The following is a 16691-nucleotide window of genomic DNA, read 5'->3' on the forward strand; positions in this document are numbered from 1 at the left end:
ATTCTGAAGAGACCTCTGACTGAAGACTGCTTCAGGGTGACAGTCTGGTGATTGTCATCATGACATGCGAACAGCTCAAGAAAATATTTAACAGGAATATGATACCATTCACCTCATTGGCTTTATCGCTGCTTTTCCCCCCATCTTTCTGGCCGTGTGGTCAGGAAGCAGAGAGAGGCTGGAGTCGGGGATTTGGTCTTCCATCCAGGAAGCCTCTTTTCCAGCTCCTCTGGGATTTGGAGTTGTAGTTCAGGTGTTATTTGAGCTTTTGAGGTGCTAATCAGCTGCTCCCAGCTGCAAGAGCAGCATCCTGTTGCCACGGTTACGGATCATGATAACTATATAAAAGTAAAAAGGAAAGAGCAAAGAAAAAACCTTCTAGATGCAACAAAACCAAAGAGGAGAAAAGGAAGGAAGGAGAGAAGGAAGGACGGAGGGAAGATAGGAAGGAAGGAAAAAGATTGGTTTGATGGATGGATGGATAGATGGATGGATGGATGGATGTTAAAAGCACTAAATTGGTTCACTAGTATTTGTTGGTGCAGCGTTCCTCCGTGTTTGTGTGTTGCAGTAAGATTTACAGTTTTATTATTTCACTTCTACACTTAATGTGTAAACATTTACTATGGGTAAACATTCAACTTCAGTTTAAAAAATAAATAAAAATTGTTGTTTGGGAAATAAAGTTGAACATAAAATTCAAAAACATACCAGTGTATATTTTCATTCCTTTACAGTAAAGCTGTGATGTGTGGCGAGTTAATCGAATTAAAACCATGGCTTCCTCAGAACATTTGGTTTGGTACTGAGAGGAAACGGCTCAGACTAACTCTCTCTAAACAGGAGCCCTGATTCAGCGAGTTTGACTAATCAACACAACTGATCAGTGAATTAGGAAGCCGTCATCAGCTCGGTTCTGACTTGGCGTTTTCCGCCGACCCGATTTTAATGCAACCAGGCCCCCGATTCTAATTCTAATTCCAGCCAGCATCTCTTTTGCTTTGACTGTGTTATTTCTTTCACGTTCACACATTTCAGACATGCTATTTTTACCTCTCCTCTGGAAATAAAAAAAAAAAAATTCTAGCGCTGACACCTTCAAATGGAAACCAAGCCGTAAGCTCTGAAAGTTTATGAAATTAGGAACACTCGGGGAGCAGAGACACGTGTGTATTTGGATTTCAGCATCTAATTGGTGGACGTGAATCAAAAAACATTAGTTTTAACCGCGGCAATGCAAACACTGTTCAGGATGATTCCTTCCATCCCTCCCTAAATGATTATGAGACACTCGGAAAATGAACCAAAACATGGAAATCGACAACCTGGAGGATGAGTATGGAGTGAATTTAGATCGACAAACATTGTTGAAACTCAAAAGTACTTCAAACAAAAAGTTTTCTACACACAAATACCCCATTATACCGGTGTGTGTGTGTGTGTGTGTGTGTGTGTGTGTGTGTGGAGGGGGAGGTAATCGTTTGAGTGTTTTGCAAATTTCTTAAAAACGCAAAAATCACATTTACATGAGCGGTGAATACTTTCCAGATGCGTCTTAATTCAGTTCTGCTTCACTCCCAGTCTTGGTAATTGCTCACGAAGACATGAATGTGAATTGGACTGTAACATCACTGCATCTGTTTCGCTTTAGGCAATATGGACGTATATGGACGCATAGTAATGTAATCATCTATGACCACATTGTCTTTTCTTATCATTTTCTAACAGCTGAATGTTTACTTAAGTTTACAACATCCAGAAACATTTAGCAGCTAAGTAAAATCCTGCAGGCTTGTCCAAAAAAAGGCATTTTTTTTAGACTTCTATCCAACACAACTAATTACTGATGTGTCATCTAAAAAAAAAAAAAAATGTAATTTGTTTTATTGCACACAATGTGCACTTATGTTCAGCTGACAATTATTATTTATCTGTAATCCTAACTTACATGAATTTGACCAAAGACATAAAAGTTTTGGGAAGAAAAATAAGCAGGGTAGAAATAAGACCGAAACACGGTTTGCTGACTTACCTTCAGGATTTGATCATGAATGCAGCACACTTCTACACAAAATGCATATCCTGTTTATGTTGACGTGTTAGAATAGCGTAACGGTATTGAAAAATTTTTGTTTTCTACAATTATAGGCATATGCAGGTAAAAATCTATTATCCTTTTTCCTCCTTTTACAATTGTTCAGCAAAGTTCATGCACTTTTCCAGAAGCACTGAATTTGGCGTCATTCTAAAATATGAAAGATGAGTACAAGCACAAGCTGCAGGAAGTGTGGCTTATGTTTAAGTAGAAACTAGATAGATATAGCAAAAGTGTTTAATTGTGCTTTTAACATTTAATCAGTCTGCTCAATGCTGACGTTCAGGGCACAAAACCATAAAATGTGTAAAAACTTTCTGAAATCTTTTCATTACTACTTAATTTGTCGCATACCATAATTACCAGGCTGAAACTGAGGATCACTTTTTTTCCACTGACAAGACAAAGGAGCATCTAAAATGGTGCAGACGTCAAGGTTATTAGAAATTAGAGAAAAAGTTTCACTGATCAATAGAAACCATTTGCGAGACTCATAAATGAATGGGGGAAAAACTCCTCCTGAGAGAACGCGCTTCCTCTCGACTAAACCCGACCGCTCATCTCTGAGAGCAGGCCAGTCCGTGTTTGGGGAAAAGGGAGACTTGTTGGTCAAACTTTATGAAATAATGCACGTGAAATTCTTCTACGAAATACAAAATGCAATGATTTAGGCTGACGCATGTACCACGGTTAAAACGGCCTAGTCAAAGTCCAGACATAAATATCCAACAGAAAAACCGTGATTTGTCTGGGAAATTCCTGCTCAGACAATTTCCATCCAATCCGAGCGAATTTGAGCTTTTTCGCAATAAAAACGTGCAAAGATTTTAATTCTAGAATAAATGTGCTAAACTGGGAAAGTTCGGGTTGGATGCAAACACCTACTTCACTTCCCAGACTTTAATTTGTTGAACTTCATAAAAAAAAACACCCTAATCTTATCTCACCACCGTGCATTATATTTTTGTTTAGGTTTATTACATTGCAGCCTAATAAAATCCACCGTATGGGTTTGCGTTAGCGCCGTTGGGCCAAACGAAGGAATGGATATACATTCACAAACTTAATTTAAATTACAATGAAACCTGAGTCGTAATCTTAAATCAAAGACACACACACACAGCAGCAGCATCAGTCTGGACCTCATTTTGCCTCTTTGTTTATTTGCATTATCATACATTAGGTACAAATGACACAATCTGTTACGAGGTTAAGTAGCTCAGACTTATGTTAAAGGTCTCAGGCTATAACAACAACAAAAAAAAAGGAAGAAAAATAAAACGTACACCATTTGCAAAATACAAGATGTTCGCTCTTCTTTACAGTCTTTTGTAGATACCTGCTGTAAATTATCTATATACAAGGACAGGGATGCAGTAATTATAAAATGATACGGAAGAAATAGGTGGAAATGTGGCTCCGTGGGTTCAGATATAAGGCATCCTTGTACTTTACCGATTCAGAAAATCGGTACCCATCATTCGCCAGGAAGGGATTATTAGAAGTTGATGACTAAAAGAAAGAAAACCCTCATTCAAATGTTATACACCCAAATATAAAATAACATATGTTCCTCTGTTACTTCTGGTAAGCTAAAATAGTCTAAATCAGCTCTAAAACGCTGATTTAGACAATTTATACAATTCCATTTTCCAGTCTAAATGGAAAATGTGAACGAAAAGGAAGAAGAATGCTGATAATCGACGCCGTTCAAGGGAAATCGAGAGTTTCCTGATCTGGAATTTTGTGGAAAAAAAGTCAAGGAAACTAACGATAAAAGTGATAGATTGACTAGATTGGGGAGAAGAAGTGGATCGTTGTGACAAGGCACAGGGGCTGATACAAACATCACCATCAGAAAACATCGTGCAACACGCCGCACGCTTACTCCTCCGTCAAATACGCCGTCATTTCACGTCGCTGAGGCGTTTACTGACTCACCGCTCGCGGTAGTATTCACTCCGTGGCGGTCGCAGGGCGGTAAAGGGGCTAGGAGCAGATGTACGAGGATTACTCCAGTTTTTCTTTCTTAAAATCTAAAGGTTAATTACAGAAAATGAGGTTTTTAGATTCAATAAATTGTAAGAAAAAAGAAAACATTCACATTTACTCGAAGAAGCAACGAGAGAAGCATGGAGCAAAGGAGTAAAAAAAAAAAAAAAGCAAATTAACAATCATGGTTATTTAAGAAAAAACAGGCGTAGAATTGAATAAAAGACAAAATGTGTGTGTGGGGGGGGGGAAGCTAAATATGTTGCATCTTTACAAGCGGAGGGGAAGGCACATGAGGAAAGATTAGATATTGTTACGCTCCTGAATGTCTGCGACTTAAACTGCGAGACGTTCAGACATTTCGTTAAAGGGATGAAGCTAGTCTATTAAGCCAGGACACATACAGGGCAGAGACAGTATGTACAATGAATATTTGATCTTCTTTCACTGTAGCCGAGTGCAGAGGCGAAAATTAAACACTTAAGCCGATTCTCCTCCTGCTGTATAGAAGAGGACCCGACCGTCCGACTGACTGGCACTGCTACTTGTAGTGAAACGCTACGCATTTCCGCACCGATGGCGACACACTGCCATACGTTCTTTCGGTCATGTCAGAAGCTGCTAAAGAGCGCCACCTGTTTGTCTGCGTCTATAGTCGGGTTCTGGTGTTTTTTCATGCTTGGCACGTGCAGAAGGGTTGTAGAACGCAGGGAGGCGCAAGAAAAATCAGACCGACTGACCGACGGGCTAAATTTGTGTCTTTAAGAGAGATTTGCCAGCGCTCAACAGAGGGCCTCCAAACAAATCAAATATACAGACGCAGAAGATGTGAAGCAAATTAGGAACAACTCGGAGCAATTACAGAAAAAAAAAATCACCCTTTCTTCCACCTCTAACAACAGTAAAGATCTATAACTATAAACCTGTTTTAAATACTTCTTTGGATAAAACTTTTATTTAAAGAATTTCAAAAAAGTGCGTCTAAAATAACTTATCCCTTTGCCAATAAGTGCCCCCGTTTTCAAACGTATCGTAATGTTTTCCCAATTTACTCCCACTTTATTTTGAGACACAAACCTTTCTTACTTATGTGTTTAAACATTGAGCACCAGTTTATTTCCCCTGGTAGCTAAGTGTTTTGATAAACTCCGGATATAAGACGGCGGATGGCCCCTCGCTCCTGGAGAAGTCTGGCAGTGAAACACAGAAAGTTCAAAAGCACGAAATGGCAAAGGGACAAAATGGACGAGAGCGCCTGAAAGTCGGATTAAAAGTCGGAAATTCTCCTCTTGCAGCATGCAGCACTGAGGTGTCATGCATGAATGTTGCTCATTAAACCGCACGCAGGTCATTCAACAACTAGGAAATGCGTCCAAGCAAACCTGCAGTCAACAATGCTGAGAAGTACTTAAAAAAAAACAGAAAACGTTTGACAAATAATAGCAATAAAACAAAACAAGTACAACAGATTTTTTTTTTCTTCACAACCTGTTGAACTCATCCAGCCGATCAGCGTCAAACTCTCGTACAAACAGATATTGGCTTTACCGACTAAGGTAACAAACAGAAATGTATGCATGTGTTGGTATAAAAAAAAAAAAACGTATTTAAAAAGGTTAAAAACTATTTACAAAGAAGGTACACAGCGATTCTTTCTTAGATTAACCCACTAGTTTGAGCTAAAAATGGGGGAAAAGTGAGCAAACCTACTGGTGTGTTACAACATAAAAGCAACAAGTTCTCAATAACTATGTTCAGTTTTTCATCACAGCAAAGTGACTGAAACAGTTTGAGAGGATGCTGTTTGGAAAACAAGTTTGAAAATGTCCTCACTGCGTCTGCTTAGATATTTATGGCTAACGAGAATTTAAACACTAACTAGTGTTGAAAAATGAACAAACTTAAACTTTGGGTTTCATGAGAGATTTGTGCAAACTAAACTAAACTAAACTAAACTAAAGCTGAATCAAATTGATCTCATCCTCAAGAGGATTCATGTAGTTTAATAACAGCAGGGGAGTAACTACGCAAACTATTTCACCGTCGGTGCCTAAAGTCGAGTTTCACGAACTGGGAATATCACTTTTCGTGCCTAAATGTCGTAATGTTATTATTCTTTTTTTTTGTTGATTTGCTACAGATGTATGTCAGCTGAGATTGGGATGGCGAAAAAAATCAAAATAAGAAAGAAACTGAAATTGAATCCCACACTGTCACCGTTTAAAATAAACAAGCAGAAAAATAGAAAAGTGACACGGGACACATTTAATAACCAGGTGCTGTTTCACCGCCTGCACCACCTGTCCTTCATATTTGGCTATAGCATCTAAACTGCCTGATATATGCGTACTCTTATTACCTAAAAAATAATCAAATAAAATCACCGGCTACAGTGCCTTGTCAAAAGTACGTACTAACCCCAAGAAATTTTCACATCTTTCCTGTTAAAACCACAAACTTCACTGGATTTCACTCTGACTTTTTTTTTTTGTTTTTGTGATACACGAGTGTGGCGAGATCTATAGATCCATATTCAGGCAAAATGCTGGGTGTGTCTGAAAACTGGCACCCTGAACACGCAGTCTCCACAGCAGAATACGGTGGTGGCACCGTCATGCTGTGGGAGTGAGTCTCTTCAGCTGAACATGGAAGCTGGTCGGAGTCGGTAGGAAGATGGATGAAGCGAAATATAGCACCTAAATCTCATTAAGAGCCGTTGGCGAATTTGAACATTTTTCAAACCGTGTTTTCAGATTTTGAAATGAAAAAAACCAAAACGTTTTAAAATCAAATATTTTCATCCCGACTGGTTGTTTTGGACTGTCTCGCAAAAATCCCGCCGAAATCCGTCGAAGCTTGTGGCTGCAACGGAAAGAAACCTGAAAAGGTCCAAGCGGTACGACTTTCTTTTGCGCGGCACTGCGGATCTATTGACACCATTTGAATCCACTGAGGCTTGTAAACATATTTTGTTTCCTCAATCATATACTGGCATAGATTAATAAAGCCTGGCACCCTTCCGTGTTTGAACGCCTCCCAGATTGCAGAGACACATCGTCCTACAGTGCTTGCTCGTGATTATAAAAAAACCAAAAAAAAAACAAAATTATGTCTTATGGCGACTGAAACCAAACTAGTCTATTCAATTCATATTCTGTACTGGCAAGAAAAAAAATGTACAAAGTAAATATGCATGCCCTACACTCCTGCTTAGGAAGAACACCAACACATTGGGATCAACTGTGGGACTCTAGTCGGGTTTTGTCGACGGTTGATTTAGGTAGGCGGCAGTGAGCAGGGATCTTCGTCAGAGACTCTACCATCCTCCTCCTCCTCCTCATTCGCTGTTGACGAGCGACGGGTGAACGAACTGAGGGTTGATGAAGGAGAAGCCTGCGAACTCGGCCTGGTCGATGTTGGTTATCACCAGCTCGTCGGGCGGCGTGAGCTGGGGTTGGGTACGCGTGAAGAACTTGTCGAAGTTCTCCGCCCCTTTGCCACACTGTAAGAAAAAAAAGAAAAAGAAAAAGTCACACAAAGGAGGTATGCGACATACCGAACCTACCTGAACATGTCAGGTGTGTGGAGGCGTCAGAGGTAAACGAAACAGAAAGACGGGAGACTTAGAGTAGCACAAACTGTCGATTCGGGGAAGCTCTGTAGCTGGATTGCTTTTAAAAATTTGCAGAAACTTGGAACAGGATTTGTATTCCCAAAACCTTTCCACATTTTCCACACACATTTTAAGATATTTTGTCTCACGAAACAAGACAAAATAGCTCCTTTATGTGTAAGTAGAAGGAAGAATAAGCCTGGTTTTCATTTTTTATTTTTGGAGAAATGAAAAGCTGAAAATGTCGCAGAGCCACATTTTGCTGCAACTTCAAACTCAGTATGTCTCTACCAGATTTATCTAAAGAGAACATTTTGCTCATTTTTACCCAAATAGTTCAAACGTATTCAGAATAGACCTCTTAACATCAGCTTCTGTTTTTTATTTTTCCCTTACTAGAATCTCCATTGGATTTAGGACGGACTTTGACTGGGCCATTAAAACCTTTCTGTAGGAGCCATATACACATTTTTGGAACTTAATACAAAAGGTTATTTTGTGTTTACATGAGCTTAATTTTTTACTCTGCTATGTGAAATAGATAAGCATCAGTAATTGTCTTGTGCTTAAGCTTATTACGTGGTGCCTTCTGATTGGTTATTCACTAATTAGTATATGAAAGATGAAAGCACTTGCTCATTGTAGAAGTCTGGCACCTTGAGAGTAACACAGTCTTTTGACCGTCACTTTCTATTTGTTTTGAATCTGTTTGTTATTTTTATTTCCTTTTAAGTTCAGTAAAGAAATAAACCAGAGGAATGTGCAAGAGAGAATAAGCAGGAACAGAGAGTCATGGGGCTAACCTACATTGTTGCAAACATTTTAGCACACACGACTAGCATTTAAGTTTCCCTTAGGAGCAACTCCTCTGCAGTTGTCTGCTGATATCTGTAAAGCCATTTCACGGAGCTCCAACACACACACACTCCAACACACGCCGCAGAATACATTAAGAGCGGAAGGAGACCAAAAGCGCCTCTCACTACTGCATAAACTTTGACGCCCTACATAAGCATGCTTCTCATTACTTAGAAATATGATTTACACATCCGAGGCTTGACTCAACACAAAGGTATGTGGGAGACTCTGTGGTCGAGTGGAAGAAAGTTCTCTGGTCTGCCGAGACCAAAGTGACGCTTTACGGCCATCAGAGAAGACAATGTGTTTGGTGGACAAGAAGCGTCCAACTAAAAGCTAGACGGAAATGGTTTGAAGACAAAAACTTGGATGTTCTGGAGTGGCCCAGTCAAAGCCCAGACATCAATGCCATAGGGCAAAGTTGCAGCGTCCAGATGGGCCTATCCAGACTGACTTTACGCCCCGATTGCATCCAAAGGTCCATCTAATATACCGACTTGAAGGGGGTGAATAGTTGTGCAATTACTAATTTTATGTTAAATTTTTATTTTTTTCAGTGAGGTTATTTCGTAGAGATCCGATTTCACTTTGAGATTAAAGTTGTATTTTTTCCATTTGGGTCGAAGAGGCCCGTTTTTGCCCAGTGTGTTCAGTCGTTCGAGTTGCAGCGTTTTAGTGTCGGCGTGTTAAGGCGTCTGTCAGAAAAGGTGCGGACCGCTCAGCACTTTCAAGGCACTTTGTATTGCCTTGTTGCTGAAAATGTGCTATATAAATAAAATTACCTTGACCTTTTACCTCTGCTTTATTTACTCATCTTTCCATTCCTGAACTGGCCGGCCAACACCGAGCTCGGCAGACGATTCAACAGAGCCGAAGAGGAAAAACTCGAGGGCGCAGATGTGTCCGACAGGATTGCGTCTGCGTGGGAGTTTTTGTTTGTTTGTGTTTTTTTCCTTTGACAGTGTCCGCTGCCACCGTCAGGTGACATTCGCCCTGAGCGAGCGCCGCCCTGTCGCAGCGGATCGACAGCAGGGCCCGCTGCTGTCGATCTCATCTGCTGCCGCCAGATGACAATCACATGTGGCTCAACGTGCGCGCGCACACTAACACACACACACACACACACACACACACACACACACACACACACACACGTCAGCGTCCTCCCCTCGCCGCGCGCGCGCGCGCGCCCACCTGGCGGCTAATCGCCAGCGTCCTTCAACTGTCGGGCCGCTCCGTCCACTTGTCGTCTTCTATCCATCACGGAGCAGCCATCGCTCCAGCGAAGCAGCACACATAAAAAAAAAAAAATTTTTTATTTAAATTTGACCTCCTACCACAATCTCCGGCACCGAAACGTCTCCGAGCGGCTGGTTCCCCTGTGACATCTGGCCGCCTCCGCAGTGTACGCGAAGCATATGCATGGGATGAAGCTGCAGCTGCAGAACTGACAGCAGCGCGCTTCGTTTATCCCAATCTCTTGTCTTTAATTTCGCCGAACTCGATCCAAGATTATCGCACGGGATTCCCCCCCCCCCTCCTTGATTTTGGATTGCCAAACGCCAGAAATGTGGAAATCGTGTCACAGATGCCGCGTTAGTAGAAAAGAAAATGCTTGTTACATTTATTTATTTTTTCCCCAAGAAAAGCAAAAGGAAGGCAAGCAAACGCCTCATTAGGCAGTGATTCAGTCAGGCCTATAAGTGGGCAAACTCTGGCCAGCATCTACACTTACAATGACACAGCGTCCTACGTGAGTTTCTATGACCTACTTTCTCTCATCTTTAATCCGCCTCTCTCTCTCTCTCTCTCTCTTTACACACACACACACACATCCCTTCATTTAACGACATTAAAAGAACACACACAGCCACTTAGGAAGATAAATAAGTCTGTGCCTCCATTAGGGTTGTGTTGAGACACACAGTTTGACTCTTGTGTCTTTACTTCCCTCTCTTTGAAGCTGGCATTATGCAAAACTCTCCTTAGACTTTTTTTTCTTTTAAAATTGAACTAACACCATAAACAGCAGATTAGTTGCATCTAATAGCAGATATGTGGAGCTGTTCTATAGTAAAAACGATCAAATATTTAGTCTCAATAGCCTAATTTAGTGGATGTGTTCAAATATAGCTGAAACTCTTGGGTTATTATTCGAGATTGAATTAGGACTTTAACTGTACCGTAAATGTAATGTAATCTAATGTAATAAAAATGTGTAACTGCAAAAGTTCCTCAGGTTTAATCAAAGTTTGCATTTATTTCAGTTTTAACGACGTAAAAACGTCATGCAGGGAAACATTTTTATTGGTTTAGGAAGATTTTTTACTTTATGAGTCAAGGATTTTGCAAACATGCATGAAAGAATCAAAGCAACACTCCAGGTATATGTGTTGGTTTTGATGAGGTAATAACATTATAACATGATGTAAAGCTAATGACAAAAGTTTCTTTTACATAATACTGTCAGTTTAAGGTGAAAAGCAGTTGCGTACATGTCGGTCTCACTGACTTATTTTTCTTCCAGCCGCAGCAAGTCAGGACTTTGTATTATTACAAACTGCTGTGTATCTCAGTGGATATGTGGCAAAGTATATCATACACACACACGTTTCTTGGAAACTGCACCAACTCTTATGTTTCTTTTCTTTCTTTTTTTTTGTTTTCATGGACTATAATTCAGCAGCTCTTGATCTGACCCACTTTTTTTTAGTTTTTTAATTTTCTCTTTTATTGAAAGCATGAAGACGACTCCACGTTCAACGTGTGGGTGTGAATTATGTCGTCACCATGGCAATGAACCGGACTTTGAATACCAACGCAGCTCTTTGTTGCCGATTATTTTAACTTTCAATCCCGCCAGCGGTAGACGGTCGCAAAGTGCCGCCATAAACTTCTATAAATATCGACCGGTGCCAGCTACGCTTGCCGTGACAGTCGTTCTACCGTCCTCTGTGTTATATCAGGTCCTTGTCTTGTACATACAGATGGCCTGACTTTCCCGCTTAGGCAGTTTTTTTTTTCACTGCAATTCCCCAGCTGTTGCAACCAAATGAAATGCGATTGATTGAGAGGCAAAGAAAAATAAAGAAAGAAGGCAGAGGAAAGAGGAGGAGTTGGATAACAGAGGCAAGAATGGATTGCGTGAAGGGTGAGAGTGTGATGCTTAATGGTAGCCAGTTATCGGTAATGGTTATCGCTGTTACATGGCATCGGAGATGGATCACTCTGCAGGTTCAACCCTTTGGCTCTCTGTCCAAATCTCTCTCCCTTTCAGTATTTCTGCGTACATCCAGAGCCATGCCAGCATGCGCTTGTGCGGTGAACATGCATGTTTGGATGCCTTAAATCAACCAGCACAGTGCCTTTCATACCACTCGACTTTTCCACATTTTGTCACGTCGTAGCCATGAACTTCATTGTGTTTATTTGGGGATTTTTTTTTCTTGAGCCAAACAGATACATGGTTTTCAAAACCAAAAATTTAAAAGGTTTGAGGTGCATGTGCAATCTGCCCAATTTACTCCCAACAACCACATAGTAAAGTTCGGCGTGAGTCGCCTCCAGCAGTCTGGTAATTAGCCGAGAGAGACCTCTTATGTGCAAATTTAGGGGCGCTTAACAAGTCTTCAGTGAAATCACAATTTTGTTGCGATCCAGCCGCTTGTTTACACGTCTCCAGTGATCAGAGGCACTTTTTGATACCACGTCCTGGGCTGTTGTAAAAGAATATTTTCATAATCGAGTACTCTATAGAATATTTTTATGATTATCTGAAGAATCTCTCTCTCTCTCTCTCTACGCCATTCCTACCATTTGCTCCAAAACCATCACAAACCGATTCCGACGCCACAAAAGCTGTCATACACCAACCATCGCACCGCAAAGTTCAAATCCCTTTTCATCCCCCAACCCCTGGCAAAACGCTGCACAACTCAACACCATGCTGCCAGCACTTCACAACAACTCGTAGGCGGAAGTAAGAGCGCTGCCCTCCATAAATGACGATCCGGCCGGAACACGGTTCACTACATAATAAAACATAATTTAACGAAGCTTCAAGACAGATACATTTTCCTCGAGGAATTTTAATAATTGAGGTTCTCCAATCATTCGAAGAATCGTTTCAGCCCTACCCGTCTCAGAGTGAAACTTTTTTGTAACTCCACCCGCTGAGGTGTGAAGTACTCTGCAGCTGCAGGGGGGTTTTACCCCTTAAAATTGTGCAAATTTAAACTACAAAAATAAGTGTAGTTTCAAATTTGGAAATTTGGAAAAGTTCAACATGTTTGGATACTTTTTAAGGCGCCGCATTATATACGCTCACTCTCCAATATTCCAGTCTCTACTAGCATTCGATTCTCAACACTGCACACCCAAGCAACAAACTGATGCAGGAGCAACAGAAACCTCCTCCAGAACTTTTTAAAATCTTTACAAAACGTATTTTTCTTCAGCCAACTCACACACAAACACACACACAAAAACTCTTCTTCTACATACACACACAAAGCTCACAGTGCATCCACTCGATGGGTAAAAACACAGTCAGGATTCACCTTATCGGAGGAAGTGGGGCCCTTGAGGGTTGAAGAAGTGGAGAGGTGAAGTTTTAAAAATCAACACACACTGGCACAAACTCATCTATAAACAACACTGACTGAAGTATTTGGTGCCTGTGGTAGTTTTTTCTTGAAGGAAATGAAGCGTACATGTTTCCTCTAGAGAGCTCGGAGTCTTTACTTTGATCAATGTTCATGAATTTGGGTCATAAATGATCTAAATGATAAAGTGTGGATTCAGGATTTATTACCAGCAATGGGTCAGGTATTACAATTTCTTTTTTTGAGTTTCTTTTTAAAAAATAATCACTTTAGTGACTATTTTGGTTGTTTCTTAAATTTTCTTTTCAGTTTTCAAAATCATCAGTGATGAGAGACAGTTTGTGTTGGTGTTCACGCCAAGAGTCCATAAGCACATAGAACCAATTTTTATCAGTAAAAGAAGAACTTTTTAAAGTAAATTTTATTGAAAGACGTCCATTTCAATAAAGTAGAATTAGCAAAGCAGCTTTTCATCGTTCAAGTTGGGATTATTTTTTTTCCCAGAAGGCTACAGAAATGAATCAAACTATATTTTAGTTTGTTAGTTTGTTGAGGAAATGCTGGACAAAAAGCATTTTGGGACCAAACCCATTTAGGGATTCTTACTGTATCTCCGATGTTTGGTTTTTAGTAGTAAATGTAATATGTGCAAGAATTTCAAATGTTCGTGGTTTGGTGATGGCAGATAAAAGCTTCACTCTTTTTTTGGGATAAAAACTTACAAATACCCAAAGGGAAATGCCTCCACTGTGTGCCGCAGAAAGATAAGGTGCATCTGTCGTTTGTGATTGTGAGTCAGTGTTGTTTGAGGAAAAGCTGTGGGAAACTCAGATTAGACTTTTTAAGCTCTAATAATCAGAACAAGAACAACAACTAATGTAAAGATAAGGATTCGTTTGTGTGGGTTGAATTTCCTCAATGTCACAAATCTTATGATAAAAAGAAAAACTGTTTTACTTGACGTACAAAAGCATTCAACTTTGCAAGAAGGCTTGAATGAAACGTGACGTCACATAAAAATGAGTTTATAAAAGGAACAAATTCTTCGTACTAAAAATGCTGTGGGCTCAGATTTACAGAATTTGTTGATCAAAATTCAAAAGGGTAAAGAAGAAACTAAATATAGAAATATTACATATATATGTTGTTAAATGTTGGGAGAGTCTGAATATTTTTTTAATCTGAATGTTTTATTTAGTTATTCTGCACCCTAATTCGACTCCAGCCGTATCAGAAGTCCAGGAAGGTTCTGTATTGTTTCTAAGCTTTAAAATGATCATGTAAAATGTTTGTTGTAGTGCTCCAGATGCAAACATATGCAAAAAAAACCCTCTTTCCATAGAGATCACATGAATATATTTAGGAAATGTCACAATTTATTCCACCTTTTATTGTGCTACACACAACTATTGTCACCACTGTTATAGGAAGTGTAAAAAGCCTTGTAATAAATGTATATTATTTTAGAATAGGCTCAAATTAAAAAAACAAACAAACTGATAATTACATTACCACCAATCACTAGAATACATTTATTTCTGCCCTATCATTGCAAATGTAAACATGTTGAATTTGCTAAACTTTTACTAAAACCATGTTGTCAGATGACTCTGAGATTTATGGCAACACACAATGAAACTGGGTTTGAAGAGGACTCATTGTAAAATATGGTGGATAATGCAATAAAATTTGTATTTCAAGTGTTTTTCTACACAGCTTGTTTAGGGCTGAAATGATTAATCGGATTAATTGTGATGAATCGATTAATGAGAAAATGGCCAACTAATTTAGTAATCGATTAATCGTTAACTGGAGAATTCAGACTAAAAGGAGGCCATTTGCTGAAAAAAAACAACATATTCAGAGCACTAATTAAGTCAAAACTGTACAAAAATAATGACACATTTTGCATTTCAGATGAACAAAAAAAACATGATGTGTTTATATATATATATATATATATATATATATATATATATTCAGATTTTTAAAAAACCCTGTAATATCCATTTAGTCATCAGAATAATTGATGGCTAAAATACTCGTTATAATTCAGCCCTATTCTTAATCAGAGCTGCCAACAAATGCGTGTGTTCAGTCTGGTTCAATTAAACTTTTGTAGAAAAAGATTTAGAGTTTCTTTGGATGTCAAAGTTATTTGATTTAGGTTTATGTCAATACTTTTTTTTCTGATGATGATAAATTTTCTACTTTAGGCCAAAAAAAGGGGGAGAGATTTACTACCACCAAAATGATTATTTTGCAGACAGGACGGACGAGCAGTGAAAGTCTAAGCAGGAGGAAAACAAACACCTTTTTCTCCTGCACCATCTGTCATGCATAAACCTGAACCATAGAAATAATCCTCATAAGGAGAAGCGTTAGGACTTATCATAATCTACTGCCGGAAAATGTTGGAAAACGCGTGGCGTTTTGCAGCCTGGATGCGTCGGCTTACCACTTTGGGCTTGAAGGGCGGCTGTATCTCTCTGTTCTCCAGGCGCTCCCAGTCGATCCGTCTGAAGAAGGCGTGTTCTCTGATGTCCCTCTCTCCTTCGGCGCCGCAGCCCAAACGCTTCGCTGGTTGTTTGCTCATCAGCTGTTTGTGTGAGGAGATCAATCAAGACAATAAGAGACGGCAAAACATTCCTCTGTAACATGAGCTGCAGCACTTCATGTTTGATTAAAAATGAGATGCTGTCTGAATGTCAAGTCTGGTTTATTTGTATAAAACATTTCGGCAACAAGGCGATTTAAAGTATTTCACACCAAAGAACCAGAAAGCAATAACCAACCAGAATCATCGAGCAAATACACGACAAATATGTTGATCAGTTTTCCAGTTACTAGGAATCAAAAGCAACTCTACACAGATGGGTTTTTAGCTAAGTAGTTCGGCAGTTTTCTGGAAGTTTCCTCCAGATTCTTTGGCATATAGAAACCGAACGCTGCACTTTACTCCCTGTAAGAAGTATACTGTTTTCTTCTGAGAAAGAAAAAAGTAACTCTAAATTCTTTGTCGCCAGTTTTCTAGCAGGAAAAAAGGGCTTTAACATCATATAAATGTAACTTTTTCATTTTCACTTTAAAGGTTCAAGTCTTAGTCACCAGATTACATAAAAAAAAACCAAAAAGATAAATTAGAAAAGTGCAGAGCGAGATGGTTGGGGTGTGTGTGTGTGTGGGTGTGTGTGTGTGGGTGTGTGTGTGGTTGATACAAAATGCTTTCCTATGCAATGATGCAACAAAATACAATAAAGCGGCTCAATTTATATTTATATATTTACATAAATATGGTTAAAAACATCCCTTCATAGCAGATAAAAATAAACATTTCCGGTTTTCAAACTAGAGGCTCAGATTGGCGTCACTTTATGTGAAGACAAAATAAACGATTAATGGCAGCAACATTTACTACAAAAATGAGAACTAATAGCTTTGGATCTTTTCGTTCGAATGTATCTCAGTGAAAAGTGATCCCCTCTCCGTTCTTTCGTATCTCTCGACATTCGATTTCGCTGCGTTTCTA

At 39.5% G+C, this 16691-nt stretch overlaps 1 protein-coding gene and 1 long non-coding RNA gene across 3 annotated transcripts in view; one reads left to right on the forward strand and one right to left on the reverse strand.

The window, feature by feature from the left end:
* LOC114144261 (uncharacterized) overlaps positions 1 to 16691 on the forward strand; it is a 35367-nt gene that overhangs the window by 14584 nt on the left and 4092 nt on the right. The window lies entirely within an intron of this gene.
* prkcaa (protein kinase C, alpha, a) overlaps positions 3226 to 16691 on the reverse strand; it is a 142550-nt gene continuing 129084 nt past the window's right edge. For both annotated transcript variants that reach the window (XM_028016886.1, XM_028016885.1), the window contains 2 exons: positions 15621 to 15761; positions 3226 to 7589 (listed from right to left, as the gene is read on the reverse strand). In XM_028016886.1, the coding sequence (XP_027872687.1) occupies positions 7425 to 7589; positions 15621 to 15761 (306 nt within the window). In that variant the 3' untranslated portion in view covers positions 3226 to 7424. The remainder of the gene's footprint in view (positions 7590 to 15620; positions 15762 to 16691) is intronic.

The sequence above is a fragment of the Xiphophorus couchianus genome, chromosome 5 (genome assembly GCF_001444195.1).
Source record: "Xiphophorus couchianus chromosome 5, X_couchianus-1.0, whole genome shotgun sequence".
Taxonomy (NCBI): Eukaryota; Metazoa; Chordata; class Actinopteri; order Cyprinodontiformes; family Poeciliidae; genus Xiphophorus; species Xiphophorus couchianus.